This window comes from Salvelinus alpinus, chromosome 2 (assembly GCF_045679555.1).
Source record: "Salvelinus alpinus chromosome 2, SLU_Salpinus.1, whole genome shotgun sequence".
Classification (NCBI taxonomy): domain Eukaryota; kingdom Metazoa; phylum Chordata; class Actinopteri; order Salmoniformes; family Salmonidae; genus Salvelinus; species Salvelinus alpinus.
Genome location: NC_092087.1, coordinates 61,213,434 through 61,230,933, shown reverse-complemented (window position 1 = coordinate 61,230,933; position 17,500 = coordinate 61,213,434). Strand labels below are relative to the sequence as shown.

Below are 17,500 nucleotides of genomic sequence, written 5' to 3'. Positions count from 1 at the left end.
GGTTTGTTGAGATCGGTGTGGAAGAATTTGACTGCACAGGCCTGCACAGAGCCCTGAATTGGAATGCCAACTGCGAATCGGCTTAATCGCCCAACATCGGTGCCCAACCTCACTAATGCTCTTGTGGCTGAATGGGAGTAAGTTCCCGCAGCAATGTTCCAACATCTATTTGAAGGCCTTCCCAGAAGAGTGGAGACTGTCATAGCAGCAAAGGGGGACCAAATCCAAATTAATCCTCATGATTTTGGAATGAGACGTTCGACAAGCAGGTGTCCACCTCTTTTGGTCATGTAGTATATGTACGGTTGGATCAAATCGGCAAGATCGGTAGGAGCAAGCCCATGTAATGCTTTGTGGGTTAGCAGTAAAACCTTGAAATCAGCCCTAACCTTAACAGTAAGCCAGTGTAGATGCTAGCACTGGAGTAATATAATCAAATTTTGGGAGTTCTAGTCAAGATTCGAGCAGCCGTATTTAGCACTAGCTGAAGTTCATTTAGTGCTTTATCCAAGTTGCTGGAGGGTAGAGGATTGCAGTAGTCTAATATTGAAGTGACAAACGCCTGGATCAGATTTTCTGTGTCATTTTTGGGGAAAAAGTTTCAGATTTTTGCAGCGTTACAAAGATGGGAAAAGGCTGCTCTTGAAATATGTTTTATACAGTTGAAGTCGGAAGTTTACGTACACTTAGGTTGGAGTCATTCAAACTCGTTTTTCAACCACTCCACCAATTTATTTTAACAAACTATAGTTTTGGCAAGTCGGTTAGGACATCTACTTTGTGCATGACACAAACAAGCCAGACTATGGTTTGCAACTGCACAAAGATCATACTTTTTGGAGAAATATCCTCTAGTCTGATGAATCAAAAATAGAACTGTTTGGCCATAATGACCATCGTTATGTTTGGAGGAAAAAGGGGGAGGCTTGCAAGCCGAAGAAGACCATCCCAACCGTGAAGCACGGGGGATGGCAGCATCATGTTATGGGGGTGCTTTGCTGCAGGAGCACTTCACAAAAAATAGATGGCATCATGAGGCAGGAAAATCATGTGGATATATTGAAGCAACATCTCAAGACATCAGTCAGGAAGTTAAAGCTTGGGTGCAAATGGGTCTTCCAAATGGACAATGACCCCAAGCATACTTCCAAAGTTGTGGCAAAATGGCTTAAGGACAACAAAGTCGAGGTATTGGAGTGGCCATCACAAAGCCCTGACCTCAATCCTATATAAAATTTGTGGGCAGAACTGAAAAAGCGTGTGCAAGCAAGGAGGCCTACAAACCTGACTCAGTTACATCAGCTCTGTCAGGAGGAATGGGCCAAAATTCACCCAATTTATTGTGGGAAGCTTGTGGAAGGTTACCCAAAATGTTTGACCCAAGTTAAACAATTTAAAGGCAATGCTACCAAATACAAATTGAGTGCATATACATTTCTGACCCACTGGGAATGTGATGAAAGAAATAAAGCTGAAATAAATAATTCTCTCTACTTTTATTCTGACATTTCACGTTCTTAAAATAAAGTGGTGATCCTAACTGACCTAAGACAGGGAATTCTTACTAGGATTAAATGTCAGGAATTGTGAGAGAAAAAACAGAGTTTAAATGCATTTGGCTAAGGTGTATGTGAACTTCCGACTTCAACTGTATGTTAATCAAAAGAGATAAGGGTCCAGAGTAACGCTGAGATCCTCCAGTTTTATTTGAGGCGACTGTACAATCATCGAGATTCATTGTCAGATCCGACAGCAGATCTCTTTGTTTCTTGGGACCTACAACTAGTATCTCTGTAGCAAGCCTGCAGTAAAGCCTACACCTGAACCTCTATCCCCCGTCTGTGACAGGAGAGCCTGGTGATTGACACGCCTCGTGTGAGGAAGCAGACACGCCACTACAACTCGTTCGAGGATGACGAGCTGATGGAGTTCTCAGAGCTGGACAGCGACTCAGAAGAGAGGCCCTGTCGCACACGCCGCCTCAGCGAGAGGAACAGACACTACCTCCGCGCAGAGTGCTTCCGTGTCGAGAAGAACCTGCTCATATTCGGGTCAGTTTTACCGCCTCATACATTTCTCAGTTATACTTTCAATAGCCTTTCTATTGTGCCATGCTGTAAAAATGATTGTGCCTTAATGTAAGTGCTCTCTGTACCTCAAATTGTACCTTAGTAAGCACTCTTACTAATTACTGCAGAGTTACATTGCACCAGTGTTTCCCAAACATCTCAAGTAACCCCCCAATAAGTAACATTTATTTTATGTATTCCGGTGCTAGCACACCTGATTCAATTGGTCAACTAATGAAGGGCTTGGTGATTAATTGACAAATTAGTTGTGGAATACATCAAATATATAGCACTGGCTGGGGGTACTTGAGGAGAGGTTTGGGAATCACTGCAGTAGGCTACATTAGAGTACAATATTTAGGTATTGTATTTAGGTACTGACTCTGACACTAGTGTGGTGTATCTGTCCTCATGCCACCCGCTTCATCTCTCTGCGTGTGCTCGCACAGCTGGGGTCGCTGGAAGGACATCCTGACCCACGGGCGCTTCAAGTGGCAACTGGCCGAATGCGACATTGAGGTGCTGTGCCGGTCGCTGCTGGTCTACTGCGTGCGCCACTACAAGGGCGATGACAAGATCAAGAGCTTTATCTGGGACCTCATCACGCCCGCCAAGGATGGCCATAAACAGGACTTGCAGAACCACTCTGGTGAGAGACTCACTAACATCCCCTGATACAAGTTGCCATTCACTCATTCAGATTTGGAGTGGGGGAAAGAGGACAGGCAATATGGCTAGTTTTGTTGACAACACTCAAATGAATAATCAAGCTCTGAAAAGCAACTCGTAGTGCCAGAGTTTGGCATAATGGTCTAGAAAGCTGACTCCAGACCATGCATGGCACCCTACGATGGGGGTTTGAATCCACACTCAGTATCTTGTACTACATCTTGTATCTACTCCGTCTTCCCTTAGCATAAAAAAAAGAGCTATCCTCACCCTTGTCCGATGGTTTCCTATGGTCTCTAAATGACTGTAGCCATAGCTCCAACTCTGATCCCAAAGTCTGTGCTTTAATTTGGACTGTTGTGCAGTAAGGTGATTACTTGGTATCGTTTAAATCCAACCTTTCCACAAGCAGGTCTGTCGGCCCCAGTGCCCAGGGGACGCAAGGGTAAGAAATTAAAGAACCAGCTGAGTGTGCCCGAGATGAAGCATGCAGACTGGCTGGTCAACTGCAACCCAGAGGTGGTGCTGCATGACGACAGCTACAAGAAACACCTCAAACAGCACTGCAACAAGTGAGTCCCCCATTCCTCACTTTCAGCTGTTGGTGAACAGTCATGTTCTCCTCTATGAGGAATGGGATTCCTAAAGCTTACAAAACCTACATAGTCTAGTTTTTTTATTTTATTATGATTTTAGGTGCTGAAGCCTGGGGAGTAAACGGCTAGATTTACTAAGCTTTTGTAGCTTTTCATTACATATGAAGACAGTTTCATGTTTTAGTTTTGTTTGTTTTATGTCTTCCTAAAAACAGGGGGAAACGCTTAGCAACTCCACTGGCCCTAAGTGGTTTGGTGTTTATCAAAAAAGAGACTGATGACTGGTCTATGTGTTGTGTTATGTGCCTTGTTGTACCAAGAGTACTTCTGAGGGTGAGGATGCTGTACTACCTGAAGGCGGAGGTCCTGGGAGAGGCTGCTGCCCAGTTCCTGGAGGGTATTCCTGCCAGGTACAAAGTGCACCACGAGGGCACCCATTAATCATACCACCTACTTATCTAGGTCCGGGAAACCAGACTAAAGTTAATGGCTGATTTGTGTGTGTGTGTGTGTGTGTGATCTGTGCAGTAAACTGGAGGTGGCACTGCCTGACATCGACTACATCGAGATCCCAGCAGGCTGGTGGGATGCAGAGGCAGATAAGTCTCTCCTCATAGGGGTACACAAACATGGTAATCCTCTAGTCTAGGGTCTCCTGTTTGTCAGACCCTCATGGCTCTTACTATACAATCCAATTTTATGTACATTGAACAAAAATATAAATGCAACATGTAACAATTTCAAAGATTTTACTGAGTTACAGTTCATAAAGAAATAAGACAATTGAAATAAATTCATTAGGCCCTAATCTATGGATTTCACGACTGTGAATAAAGATATGCATCTGTTGGTCACAGATACCTTAAAAAAAATAAAAAGTGAATCAGAAAACCAGTCAGTATCTGGTGTGACCACCATTTGCCTCATGTAGCGCGACACATCTCCTTCGCATAGAGTTGATCAGGCGGTTGATTGTGGCCTGTGGAATGTTGTCCAACTCTTCTTCAATGTCTGTGCGAAGTTGTTGGATATTGCCGGGAACTGGAACACTCTGTCGTACACGTCGATCCAGACAGCATCCAAAACATGCTCAGTGGGTGACATGTCTGGTGGTTATGCAGGCCATGGAAAAACTGGGACATTTTCAGCTTCCAGGAATTGTGTACAGATCCTTGTAACGTGGGGCTGTGCATTATCATGCTGACACGAGGTGATGGTGGCAGATGAATGGCATGATAATGGGCCTCAGGATTTCGTCAGGTATTGCTAAATTCAAATTGCAATCAATAAAATGCAGTTGTGGCTTTTGCCTGCCCATACCTGCCTATACCATAACCCCACTGCCACCATGGGGCTCTGTTCACAACGTTGACATCAGAAAACCGCACGCTGTCTGCCATCTGCCCGATACAGTTGATACCGGGATTCATTCGTGAAGAGCACACTTCTCCAGCTTGCCAGTGGCCAGTGAGCATTTGCCCACTGAAATCAGTTACAACGCTGAACTGCAGTCAGGTCAAGACCCTGGTGAGGACGACGAGCACAGATGAACTTCCCTGATACGGTTTTGACAGTGTGTAGAAATTCTTCAGTTGTGCAAACCCACAGTTTCATCAGCTGTCCAGGTGGCTGGTCTCAGACGATCCCGCTAGTGAAGAAGCTGGATGTGGAGGTCCTGGGCTGGCGTGGTCTGTGGTTGTGATGCTGGTTGGACGTACTGCCAAAATCTGTAAAGCGACGTTGTGGTAGAATTTAACATTTCATTCTCTGGCAACAGCTCTGATGGACACTCCTGCAGTCAGCATGCCAATTGCACGCTCCCTCAAAACGTAAGACATCTGTGGCATTGTGTTGTTACAAAACTGCACATTTTAGAGTGGCCTTTTATTGTCCCCAATGTTTAATGAGCTTCTTGATATGTCGTACCTGTCAGGTGGATGGATTATCTTGGCAAGGAGAAATGCTCACTAACATGGAAGTAAACGCATTTGTGCACAAGCTTAAGCTTTTTGTGCATATGGAACATTCACGGGATCTTTTATTTCAGCTCATGAAACATGGGACCAACACTTTACATGTTGCGTATATATTTTGGGTTGGTGTGTTTCATGTTCCAGTATATTGAAGTCATGGTTTAGCCATTTCAGAAGATCATACATCAACCTTGGTTCTAGAGAATTTCAGGGTGTGCAAGCTTTTTTATTCGAAGACAGCACTAAAACATCTTATTTAACTAATCAAGGTCGTGATGATCAGTGGATTAGAGTCCGCTTTTAAAGACATGCTCCGGAACTTTGGGGACCATTAAGTATTTTTTAAACCTCCCACTTTGGGCTGTGTGTCAATGTGTAATTTGTACATGCATAATCTATGATCAGAATTACTTTCTTACCTCAATTAGCCATGAAGTCCCTAGTTTGACAGTGACTGTTTTTCTGGAAGCTGTGCCTTTCCCAAATTGGGCCAGCCCCCTAGCAATTGGAGTTCTAGCCAATAATCTTCAGCCCCTCGCCATTTGAGTGACAGCTAGCAAAATGCACACACAGCAGAGCGAGAGTAATGATGTGGTGCACATATGTGACGTAGCCTACCACATATCACAGTTACTAGTCGTTGATAAATTGATTATACATTTTACATTAATAGTAGATTTAAGTCTAAAGCCACTGCCGTCATTACCATCGGCGCTCAGTAACCCTGGCACCTGGTGTCTCCTCAGGGTACGAGCGGTACAACGCCATGCGGGCCGACCCAGAGCTGTGCTTCTTGGAGCGGGTGGGCATGCCTGATGTCACAGCGCTCTCAGCCGAGCAGAGTGGAGGAGAGGTGATGGCTGACCTCACTGACAGGCAAGAACCACATCCGCCTTACTGTAGGGCACAAGTCTTATTTGTAGGATGGCATACAGTAATATGAACATACGCAGTACCAAATCTCAGGTGCTGTGTACGAATGTGAATGTCAACCAATGTCTGCATGCCTCAAAATGTAATGTATCAGCAATACCTCAAATCTAGTTCCCCTAAATACATCAATAAATCCTGCGTGGTCAAGCTGACTCTGGTGATGGAGTAAGTGATGTAATTTTGTGGTCTTTATCTTAATTGTTGGTTCTTTTTAGTAATTGCAAAAGTGATGACGTGAAAGACGATCCTGAAAGCAAGCAAGAGGAGGGAGGAGTGGAAAGGGTTGATAATAAGGTACGGACTCTCGAGTGACTCAGCTAAATGAAAATTAAGGATTCAGTATCTGAAAAGGTTGAGTTGTGAAGTTATCATTTATTTTTGCTCCAAAAGGATGAAACCAGCTCCAGCAATGATGCAATGGACAAGCATGACATTGTTGTTCAAGGTAAGTGTTCAGCTACCTTTGAACTTGTCTTTTTGAATAAAATGTCTTACAAACTGGAGAATCTGTGAATGCATATAGAATATGGGGGTTTTACCAACTCCAAGTTCCACCTCAATCATTTTCTACAGGTGTCACGTGGGTTAATCTACAAATAGATTGCCTTCAGGGGAAGTGTAATTTTGTCAAAACGTAGTTTTATTTCACCTAACATTCAGTCATAAAAAGCAAATGTTTAACTTCATAAAAAACGAGTTTTCCCATCTCAAAAATGGCTATAAAAGTTACAATATAATGCATGTAAATATATGTGAACAAAGCTTTGATCTGATTCTGTTACTTTCCAGACACAGGACACAGGGTCCAGGAGGGCTTTGGCCAGGAAGAGTTTGGCCAGGAGGGCATGGAGCTGAAGGGTCGCCCTCTGTGGCCCGCCGGCCCTAATCTTACTGCCAGGCTGCGTCGCCTCATCACAGCTTACCAGCGCTTCATGCGGCGCGAGCCCCTGCGTCATGACTTCTTGCTGCCAGGGGCAAGCCCGGGACCGATGTCCTGGCAACTGGGGGAGGAGCTTAGGCACTGCACGGCAACCGCTGCCAAACCTGACCCTCTCTTCCTGGAGTGGCAGAGAAGGTGGGTGATGATGTCAGAGCAAAGGTGGGTGATGTCATTGAACCCCTACATTATGTGCTGCCTCGGTCCCGTTCCCTTTCGGTTCTTTGCCCCTTACCTCCCCTCTATGTTCACTGATCTGTAAGGCCTGGGTATATCTTAGCAATACGATGATGTCTCCAGCTATTCCTATAAACTAACTTTCACATAGCATATCCTTCAAGATCTGTCAACATCTGCTAGGCAAGGGGATGAAATTTGACTTTTTATGTCAAAGACATAATATAAAAATGAAGTCGGAATTGCTTTTGGCTGAGACCCACAGCTGATTCCTTGGGCAGTCACATGGTCAGTGCATGTCCCCTTTATAAAAGGCTTATGGTAGGCCTGTGTTTTCATGAGCAGGTGGACACGGCGTGAGCAAGCAGATTTCTACCGCACCGTGTCGTCGTTCGGCGTGGTGTATGACCCGGAGAAGAAAACCTTTGACTGGAGTCAGTTCCGCTCCTTCGCCCGGCTGGAAAGGAAAACGGACGAGAGCCTGGAGAGATACTTCAGCAGCTTTGTGTCCATGTGCCGCACCGCCTGCAGATTGCCCCCCAGGAAGGACGAAGGTAACTACTCCACAGGAGGCAGAGCAAGAGAGCTGGCCCTTAAAGGTGCAATAAGTAGGAATTTCATCCACGAATGTACCCACATTTCTATAATATGTAAATAGTTTATGATTAGTGAATGCTAGGGTTGCAAAATACCAGTAGCTTTCCCAAAATCCCCAGGTTTTCCAAAAATCAAGGAATATGCAGGAAATCAGTAATCATCAAACCAGAATTTTTTAACCCTAGGGAATGTCATAATGTAGTTATTTTGTTATATTCATCTTTCTATTCGTTGAAATCTTCTTCTTATTTCTTAAGGCATTTTACCTGTCGCGCTAATTGTTTGGTCAGAATCTAGCATGGAAACATGGGAATTTGTAGCTATGCTGATGTTGCCTCCCTTTTGAGGCACATGTTGCTAGAAAACCACACTGCACTTGCCCAGGCAGAGCTGCGCCAACCGTGGCAAAAGCCAATGTGATAAACTTTCTAGAATACTTTTGTGATATGAAACTAAATAAATAATCCACTTGGAACCACAAAACATATTTTCTACATTCAAAATAGTGTAGTTAGACAAAGCAAGGAAATAATTAACATGATGTTGTTTTATTGGTATTTGCAGCTGTTGTTGCTTAGTAATGCATCCAGCAAACTTCTACAACATCTTACTCAACCTTTAACTTCTACAGGATCACCCCCCCCCCCCCCCCCACGGGACAGTTAAGCTAATGTGATTAGCATGAGGTTGTAAGTAACATGAACATTTCCCAGGACATAGCATATGGGCAGAAAGCTTAAATTCTTGTTAATCCAACTGCACTGTCCAATTTACAGTAGCTATTACAGTGAAAGAATACCATGCTATTGTTTGAGGAGATTGCACAATTATGAACTTGAAAACATATTAATAAGCCAATGAAGCACATTTGGGCAGTCTTGATACAACATTTTCAACAGATATGCAATGGTTCAGTTGATCAGTCTAAAACTTTGCACATACACTGCTGCCATCTAGTGGACAAAAATTGCACCTGGGCTGGAATTAATACATGATGGCCTTTCTCTTGCATTTCAAAGATGATGGTACAAAAAAAACCGCATGTTTTTTTATTTGTATTATCTTTGACCAGATCTAATGTGTTATGTGCTCCAACATTTAATTTCACATTTCCACAAACTTCAACGTGTTTCCTTTCAAATGGTATCAAGAATATGCATATCCTTGCTTCAGGTCCTGAGCTACAGACAGTTAGATTTGGGCATGTCATTTTATTCGAACATTTTTAAAAAGGGTTATATCCTTAAATTAACAAAAGTCTCTGCCAAAGGAAGTTGTGTTAAAAGGATGCTTCACTTTATAGATTTGTTTGCGTATTTTAGCAGTGCTTTCGAAAGCATGGGGAAGATAGGTGGAGGTTAGTAGATTTATGACAGTATTATTTTTACAATAGTAGTGACATTGCAATGGCGTGATTTGAATGATACAATTATATTAAAGTAAGCCCTCTCCATCTGTCTGTCAGGGCCTCTGGACCACAATCTGTTTGTAGAGCCCATCACGGAGGAGCGAGCAGCACGCACTCTCTACCGCATCGAACTGCTGCGCAAGGTCAGAGAGCAGGTACTGCGCCACCTGCTGCTGGGCCCAAGGCTGCAACTGTGTCGGCCCAGCCTTTACCTGCCCGTGTGGTGGGAGTGTGGCAAACACGACCGCGACCTCCTGATTGGGGCAGCCCGCCACGGCCTTAGCCGCACCGACTACTACATCCTCAACGACCCGCAACTCTCCTTCCTGGAGGCCCACCGCAACTACGTCCAGAAGGAGAATCACAAGGGCTACCATCCTGGGGTGCACCACGCAGGCATGACCCCCTCACCCCACCACCACCCCTGCTGCCTGTATGAGACGGGCCTCGGCCAATGCCACTCTCCCCAGCCGCCGGAGTACCACCACCCAGCCTCCTCCTCCTCGTCGATCCATGCCCATTCTCACCCACACATCCACGTCCATGGTCACCCGCCAGAGATAGTGGGCACGGATCCCGGGGGCAGCCTAGGTATGGTGTCTGGGCCCAGGGAGGGCTTCCTGGACTGCCCGCCTCTGGATGAGTCCTTGGAGTTGGCCTCACTGCAGCAAGAGGGCCTGGCCTCAGATTCCCTCCATTGCAAGTCTGCCAAGGAGGCCTTCAACGGGTTCCCCTTCAACTCAGCGCAGGGTGGCCAGAGCATGCTCAACTCGTATGGTGTGCAGGGGGAGCTGAATGGCGAGCAGTCGGCCGAAATGGACCCTATCATCTCGGGCAAGCTGCGCAGCGATGTGTTGGTGGGGGAGCAGGGCTCTTCTGAGGAGACGGGCCTCATGGCGCCCTCGCTGGAGCTGGACCAGGAGCTGCAGGCGCCCTGGGAGAGCACGGACCACGCCGGCGCCGCAGACATTTTCAACGACGCTGACCCTATCCTGGGGGCGCCCGCCCTTGAGACGGAGTTCCTGGACCCCGAAGAGCAGCCGGGAGATGGGGGAAGGGAGGACAGAGCAGGGGGAGTGCTTGATGACTGCCTGGGTATCCCCCCCTCCCGGAGCGACCCAGGGGAGCCGCTACCCTCCAGTTTTATGCTGTTCAAGGACATCGGCGTGAGCGAGGAGGAGCCTGCTCAGGAGCACACCGACCTCTCCGCAAGCTGCCCTTCACCCTACATCCCCCCTCCGCCCCTGTCACTGTCCCATATGACCTTGTACCCCCACCACCAGGGTGATGCCGAGGAGCCAGAGGAGAGGCTGAGCAACTCGGACGCCGTCGCCCACATGCCCAGCTCCAAGGAGAGAGAGGCAGAGGATGATGTGGCCTTTGAGTTTGACAAAGAGATGTCTGTGAACAGTCTGTATCTGGTGGGGCCGGAGCAGGGCCTGGAAGCCTCAGGTATATCATGCGAGGACTCTCACCAAGAGGAGCCCTTCGAGGGTGCCTGCGATGGGACGGGAATGGGATCTCCAGTAGAGTCATTTGAGGCTGCTCTAGAGGGGCCAAGGGAAGAGACTTTAGAAAGGGACATGGCCTTAGGGCCAGGGGAGGAGGGGCTTCTAGAGGGGCAGTTTGAAGAACCCTTGGAGATGTCACCCATGGATCCCCAGGAGGAGGAACCAGTGGAGGGGCCTCTGGAAGACTCTTGTAAAGACCCAGCACCAGAAGAACCATTCGCAGGGCCATTGGTGGAGCATTACGACGTAGAACCAGAAGGGGCCTCCGAGGGGCCTGCCGAAGCAGAGAGCACTTTCAGCGAACACACACTACCCACTGTTGACGCAACAGACTCTCTGCCCTCGTCCCCCTCAGTCCCCACATCCCAGCCTGAGCTACAGATCAAACTGGAGTTCCCTCTAGACCCAGAGAGCTCTGAGAGCAAGTCGGACATCCTGGAGCCTGACAGCACTGTCCTCACGCCCAAACTGGAGCAGACAAAGGGGCTGCTGGAAGTGAAGGACGAGATCGAGGAGAGGCCCCAAAAAAGGGGAAAAACTCCAGGTAACGGTAGTTTTTTAGCAGTCTTTAAACATGTAGCATTGAAAATGACCTTTCCACGCACCTTCTCCGGATGCCCTGTAGTTGAGATCTTGTGTTATGTACTAACCACTCCACAGCCTCCGTGGTGGACAGCTATGTAGAGGTGGCACGGTTTGCAGCCCCCATGTCCATGTGTGAGATGCCTGACAGTCTGCAGGATGCGAGGGAGCCTACCATCGCCCAACTGCTGCAGGAGAAAGCCCTCTACTCCTTCTCTGAGTGGCCAAAGGTATAGTCCCAGGGAGTTGACCCGCAAACCACTTCGAAAGCAGTTTGTTTCATGTTTGCCAAGGCAATTCGTTGTCACTATCGGGTTTACCGTTAGCTGCAAAGCAAGAAGTAAAAAAATATATATATTGATTTTCTAACTAATCCTAAGCTTAACCATAGTCTTAACCTCATGCTAAACCCTAACCAAAAAAGCAGATTTTCTTAATCATAATTTTCACGATATGTCGTCAATTTTGACAGCTAGGCCATCAAATCAATCAAATTTTATTTGTCACATGCTTTGTAAACAACAGGTTTAAACTGACAGTGAAATGCTTACTTAAGGGTCCTTTTCCAACAATATAAAGATTTTTTTTTATAAAAAGAAATTGAAATCGTGACACAAGGAATAAATACACAGTGAATAACAATAGTGGTGAGTGGCACAGCGGTCTAAGGCACTGCATCTCAGTACTACAGACCCTGGTTCGATTCCAGGCTGTATCACAACCAGCCGTGATTGGGAGTCCCGTAGGGCGGCGCACAATTGGCCCAGCGTCGTCCAGGTTAGGGTTTGGCCGAGGTAGGCCGTCATTGTAAATAAGAATTTGTTCTTAACTGAATTGCCTAAAAATAAATAATAAATAAAAATAACATGGCTATATACAGGGAGTACCAGGTCGATGTTCAGGGGTACGAGTTAATTGAGGTAGCAAAGTACCAGGGTTTCCGTTAGCCAGCCATTTGTGGCTTTTGGCCCAAAAATGTATAAATGAAAAGCCAATACAATAAAACTGTTGCAGGCCCCGCAAAAAAATCCAATTGCAAAATAATGCTTTTTATTAATTGATGGAAAGGCTAGTCAATTTTGTAGAATTAAATTGATCTGTGTGTATTTTCATTAGTCATCATCTTATTTATCAGTAGTCGTATCTTATTTATCCAACACAGCTATCACACATACAGATCCTATTTTGTGCGGGATTTCTCCTGTAGCTCCTCAGCTGGTTGCTCTACGATTAAAACGTGTGCTTTTATAAGCCCATTCATTTGCTCAAACATTTGTGAATGCAATTGCGTGTTAAAAACAGTTTTGGTGCACAATTAAAAAGAGCTGCTACTTTTATTTCTCAACTGGTAATTGAAGCACGTTTCCCATTTACCATTCAAGTGCAGGCAACAGGCTATCAGCACGTCACCCACCACTTTACAATGTGAGCTGGAGGCAGTATGCATTTTGAAAAAATACTTATTTGTTTGAAACCTGATGGCAATTGTTTTAAAGGCTTCATAGGCGGCACGTGAGTTTCAATTTTGGGGAAGCTTACAATTTATCCTACCATTTCTGCCGTTTTGCGTGCCAGTTATGATTGTCATATGCACATTTTCGTTTAACATTTTCATTTCCATAATAATGTTTTTGTTTCTCAAAATCATTGTCACGTGGTTAATAATAAAAATCTGAATTAAAATGATATAAAAGTGTAAAGTCAACTAATGCGAGATCACCAGCCTCTGCCATATGGATACATTGATACACCGTGATCCATTGAGCGCATTGAACTCATAGCTTTTAGGCCAATGTAGCAGTAGGCTTATAACTTCCATTGCTCTTTCATACCGAGGATTGGTGATTATCGAGGGGGAGATTGTTGGAAAGATTTTTCAAATACCTTACTGTGAGGAACTAGAGTTTTAATACAGTGCCTTCAGAAAGTATTCATACTCCGTGACTTATTCCACATTTTGTTTTTACAGCCTGAATTAAATATGGATTTAATACGCACAATACCGCATAATAACAAAATAACATAATAACAAAGTGAAAACATGCTTTTAGTATTGGGAGCAAATGTATTGCAAACTGGCCGGCTGGGATGTCCTTGTGCCATCGCGCTCTAACGACTCCTTGTGGCGGATGCATGCTGACTAGGGTCGCCAGGTGTACAGTATTTCCTCCGACACATTGGTGCAGCAGGCTTCCGGGTGAAGCGAGCAGTGTGTCAAGAAGCAGTGTGGCTTGGCGAGGTCATGTTTCGGGGGACGCAAGACTCTCGTCCTTCGCATCTCCCTAGTCCGTACGGGAGTCGCAGCGATGGAACAAGACTGTAACTACCAACTGGATATCACGAAATTGGGGAGAAAAAGGGGTAATAAATAAAATATAAAAATATCTTTAAGCTGTGTCAAATTGGTTGTTGATCATTGCTAGACAACCATTTTCAGGTCTTGCCATAGATTTTCAAGTAGGTTTAAGTCAGAACTGTAACTTGGCCACTCAAACATTCACTGTAAGCAACTTCACACAACATACGTCATCCAAGCGCGCAACAGAAGAGTGTAATGTCTAGACTCAGTTTGTTGTTTCTATGAAATTGTTTTGATTTACCCCCTAGAGTCGATGTTCGCGCACCCGCAGAAATCTTATTAGTATAATAAAAAAATCCCCATAAAAATCTGTTTAAGTGAGAGATGTTTTTTTTGCATTGGATGTGTCTCAATCCGCCGATGTCGCACTTCAAATGGCAAAATTATCCTTGGAATGACCTTCTTAAAACAATTCCATATAGATTTGTAGAACCTCCCCTGACTTAGAACAGGGCTTGAACTGTTAAGGGTTAAATCATTTTGAATCATAGCTCAAGTTTTAATTGCTACGGATTCCGCAATGCAGTTTGCCTTTACGGTTGGGATCGTAAGTTTGTTCCGGATTCCTGTTAAGTACCAGTTAGCTGCTACCCGTCATGAAAACAGAGCAGGCCTATGCTAGCAGCGCTAGCTCACCTGTGTTTTTATCCACAGCTGGGCACAAATGCTTTAGGTGTGAAATGATTTCCACTTAATCACAAGATAAGGTGGAACTGAAAAGTAGACAGGGATTTGTCTGCCCTAAATGCAAGAGATCTTACGGCTGCTCGCTCAGCTGCGAGAAAAGGATAACCTGCTTTCTAAGTACACCGACCTTGCCCAGGCAAATCTCCATTATAAATGCCTCCTATAGCAAAGTTGTCAATGAGTCGACGGCGTTGATTTGTCCCAAACCAATGGACAAATGTTAAGCTCAACTCCACGGCCCACGAGAGACTGGATATTCGCAAGGCCCCGGGAGTCAGCACAGATCCTGGGAGTATGCCACCAGCTGGTGGCCGATCCAGTGGCACCCTCCCCCACAGCCACCACAGTTCAGCAGGCCGCTGACTCAAGACATTTACATTTACATTTAAGTCATTTAGCAGACGCTCTTATCCAGAGCGACTTACAAATTGGTGCATTCACCTTATGATATCCAGTGGAACAACCACTTTACAATAGTGCATCTAACTCTTTTAAGAGGGAGGGGGGGGTTAGGAGGATTACTTTATCCTATCCTAGGTATTCCTTAAAGAGGTGGGGTTTCAGGTGTCTCCGGAAGGTGGTGATTGACTCCGCTGACCTGGCGTCGTGAGGGAGTTTGTTCCACCATTGGGGTGCCAGAGCAGCGAACAGTTTTGACTGGGCTGAGCGGGAACTGTACTTCCTCAGAGGTAGGGAGGCGAGCAGGCCAGAGGTGGATGAACGCAGTGCCCTTGTTTGGGTGTAGGGCCTGATCAGAGCCTGAAGGTACGGAGGTGCCGTTCCCCTCACAGCTCCGTAGGCAAGCACCATGGTCTTGTAGCGGATGCGAGCTTCAACTGGAAGCCAGTGGAGAGAGCGGAGGAGCGGGGTGACGTGAGAGAACTTGGGAAGGTTGAACACCAGACGGGCTGCGGCGTTCTGGATGAGTTGTAGGGGTTTAATGGCACAGGCAGGGAGCCCAGCCAACAGCGAGTTGCAGTAATCCAGACGGGAGATGACAAGTGCCTGGATTAGGACCTGCGCCGCTTCCTGTGTGAGGCAGGGTCGTACTCTGCGAATGTTGTAGAGCATGAACCTACAGGAACGGGTCACCGCCTTGATGTGAGTTGAGAACGACAGGGTGTTGTCCAGGATCACGCCAAGGTTCTTAGCGCTCTGGGAGGAGGACACAATGGAGTTGTCAACCGTGATGGCGAGATCATGGAACGGGCAGTCCTTCCCCGGGAGGAAGAGCAGCTCCGTCTTGCCGAGGTTCAGCTTGAGGTGGTGATCCGTCATCCACACTGATATGTCTGCCAGACATGCAGAGATGCGATTCGCCACCTGGTTATCAGAGGGGGGAAAGGAGAAGATTAATTGTGTGTCGTCTGCATAGCAATGATAGGAGAGGCCATGTGAGGATATGACAGAGCCAAGTGACTTGGTGTATAGCGAGAATAGGAAAGGGCCTAGAACAGAGCCCTGGGGGACACCAGTGGTGAGAGCACGTGGTGCGGAGACAGATTCTCGCCACGCCACCTGGTAGGAGCGACCTGTCAGGTAGGACGCAATCCAAGCGTGGGCCGCGCCGGAGATGCCCAGCTCGGAGAGGGTGGAGAGGAGGATCTGATGGTTCACAGTATCAAAGGCAGCCGATAGGTCTAGAAGGATGAGAGCAGAGGAGAGAGAGTTAGCTTTAGCAGTGCGGAGCGCCTCCGTGACACAGAGAAGAGCAGTCTCAGTTGAATGACTAGTCTTGAAACCTGACTGATTTGGATCAAGAAGGTCATTCTGAGAGAGATAGCAGGAGAGCTGGCCAAGGACGGCACGTTCAAGAGTTTTGGAGAGAAAAGAAAGAAGGGATACTGGTCTGTAGTTGTTGACATCGGAGGGATCGAGTGTAGGTTTTTTCAGAAGGGGTGCAACTCTCGCTCTCTTGAAGACGGAAGGGACGTAGCCAGCGGTCAAGGATGAGTTGATGAGCGAGGTGAGGTAAGGGAGAAGGTCTCCGGAAATGGTCTGGAGAAGAGAGGAGGGGATAGGGTCAAGCGGGCAGGTTGTTGGGCGGCCGGCCGTCACAAGACGCGAGATTTCATCTGGAGAGAGAGGGGAGAAAGAGGTCAAAGCACAGGGTAGGGCAGTGTGAGCAGAACCAGCGGTGTCGTTTGACTTAGCAAACGAGGATCGGATGTCGTCGACCTTCTTTTCAAAATGGTTGACGAAGTCATCCGCAGAGAGGGAGGAGGGGGGAGGAGGGGGAGGAGGATTCAGGAGGGAGGAGAAGGTGGCAAAGAGCTTCCTAGGGTTAGAGGCAGATGCTTGGAATTTAGAGTGGTAGAAAGTGGCTTTAGCAGCAGAGACAGAAGAGGAGAATGTAGAGAGGAGGGAGTGAAAGGATGCCAGGTCCGCAGGGAGGCGAGTTTTCCTCCATTTCCGCTCGGCTGCCCGGAGCCCTGTTCTGTGAGCTCGCAGTGAGTCGTCGAGCCACGGAGCAGGAGGGGAGGACCGAGCCGGCCTGGAGGATAGGGGACATAGAGAGTCAAAGGATGCAGAAAGGGAGGAGAGGAGGGTTGAGGAGACAGAATCAGGAGATAGGTTGGAGAAGGTTTGAGCAGAGGGAAGAGATGATAGGATGGAAGAGGAGAGAGTAGCGGGGGAGAGAGAGCGAAGGTTGGGACGGCGCGATACCATCCGAGTAGGGGCAGTGTGGGAAGTGTTAGATGAGAGCGAGAGGGAAAAGGATACAAGGTAGTGGTCGGAGACTTGGAGGGGAGTTGCAGTGAGATTAGTGGAAGAACAGCATCTAGTAAAGATGAGGTCAAGCGTATTGCCTGCCTTGTGAGTAGGGGGGGAAGGTGAGAGGGTGAGGTCAAAAGAGGAGAGGAGTGGAAAGAAGGAGGCAGAGAGGAATGAGTCAAAGGTAGACGTGGGGAGGTTAAAGTCACCCAGAACTGTGAGAGGTGAGCCATCCTCAGGAAAGGAACTTATCAGGGCGTCAAGCTCATTGATGAACTCTCCAAGGG

At 46.8% G+C, this 17,500-nt stretch overlaps 1 protein-coding gene across 11 annotated transcripts in view; it reads left to right on the top strand.

Annotated features, from left to right (window-relative positions):
- Positions 1 to 17,500, top strand: part of chd6 (chromodomain helicase DNA binding protein 6) — a 142,004-nt gene that overhangs the window by 87,961 nt on the left and 36,543 nt on the right. For 7 of the 11 annotated variants that reach the window (XM_071387910.1, XM_071387902.1, XM_071387893.1 and 4 more), the window contains exons 21-32: positions 1,849 to 2,051; positions 2,519 to 2,718; positions 3,148 to 3,310; positions 3,655 to 3,744; positions 3,863 to 3,966; positions 6,054 to 6,183; positions 6,456 to 6,534; positions 6,631 to 6,685; positions 7,030 to 7,339; positions 7,700 to 7,908; positions 9,417 to 11,414; positions 11,531 to 11,682. In XM_071387910.1, coding sequence (XP_071244011.1) covers positions 1,849 to 2,051; positions 2,519 to 2,718; positions 3,148 to 3,310; positions 3,655 to 3,744; positions 3,863 to 3,966; positions 6,054 to 6,183; positions 6,456 to 6,534; positions 6,631 to 6,685; positions 7,030 to 7,339; positions 7,700 to 7,908; positions 9,417 to 11,414; positions 11,531 to 11,682 — 3,693 coding nt within the window. The remainder of the gene's footprint in view (positions 1 to 1,848; positions 2,052 to 2,518; positions 2,719 to 3,147; positions 3,311 to 3,654; positions 3,745 to 3,862; positions 3,967 to 6,053; positions 6,184 to 6,455; positions 6,535 to 6,630; positions 6,686 to 7,029; positions 7,340 to 7,699; positions 7,909 to 9,416; positions 11,415 to 11,530; positions 11,683 to 17,500) is intronic. The other 4 variants (XM_071387926.1, XM_071387934.1, XM_071387885.1 and 1 more) reach the window with 3 other exon arrangements.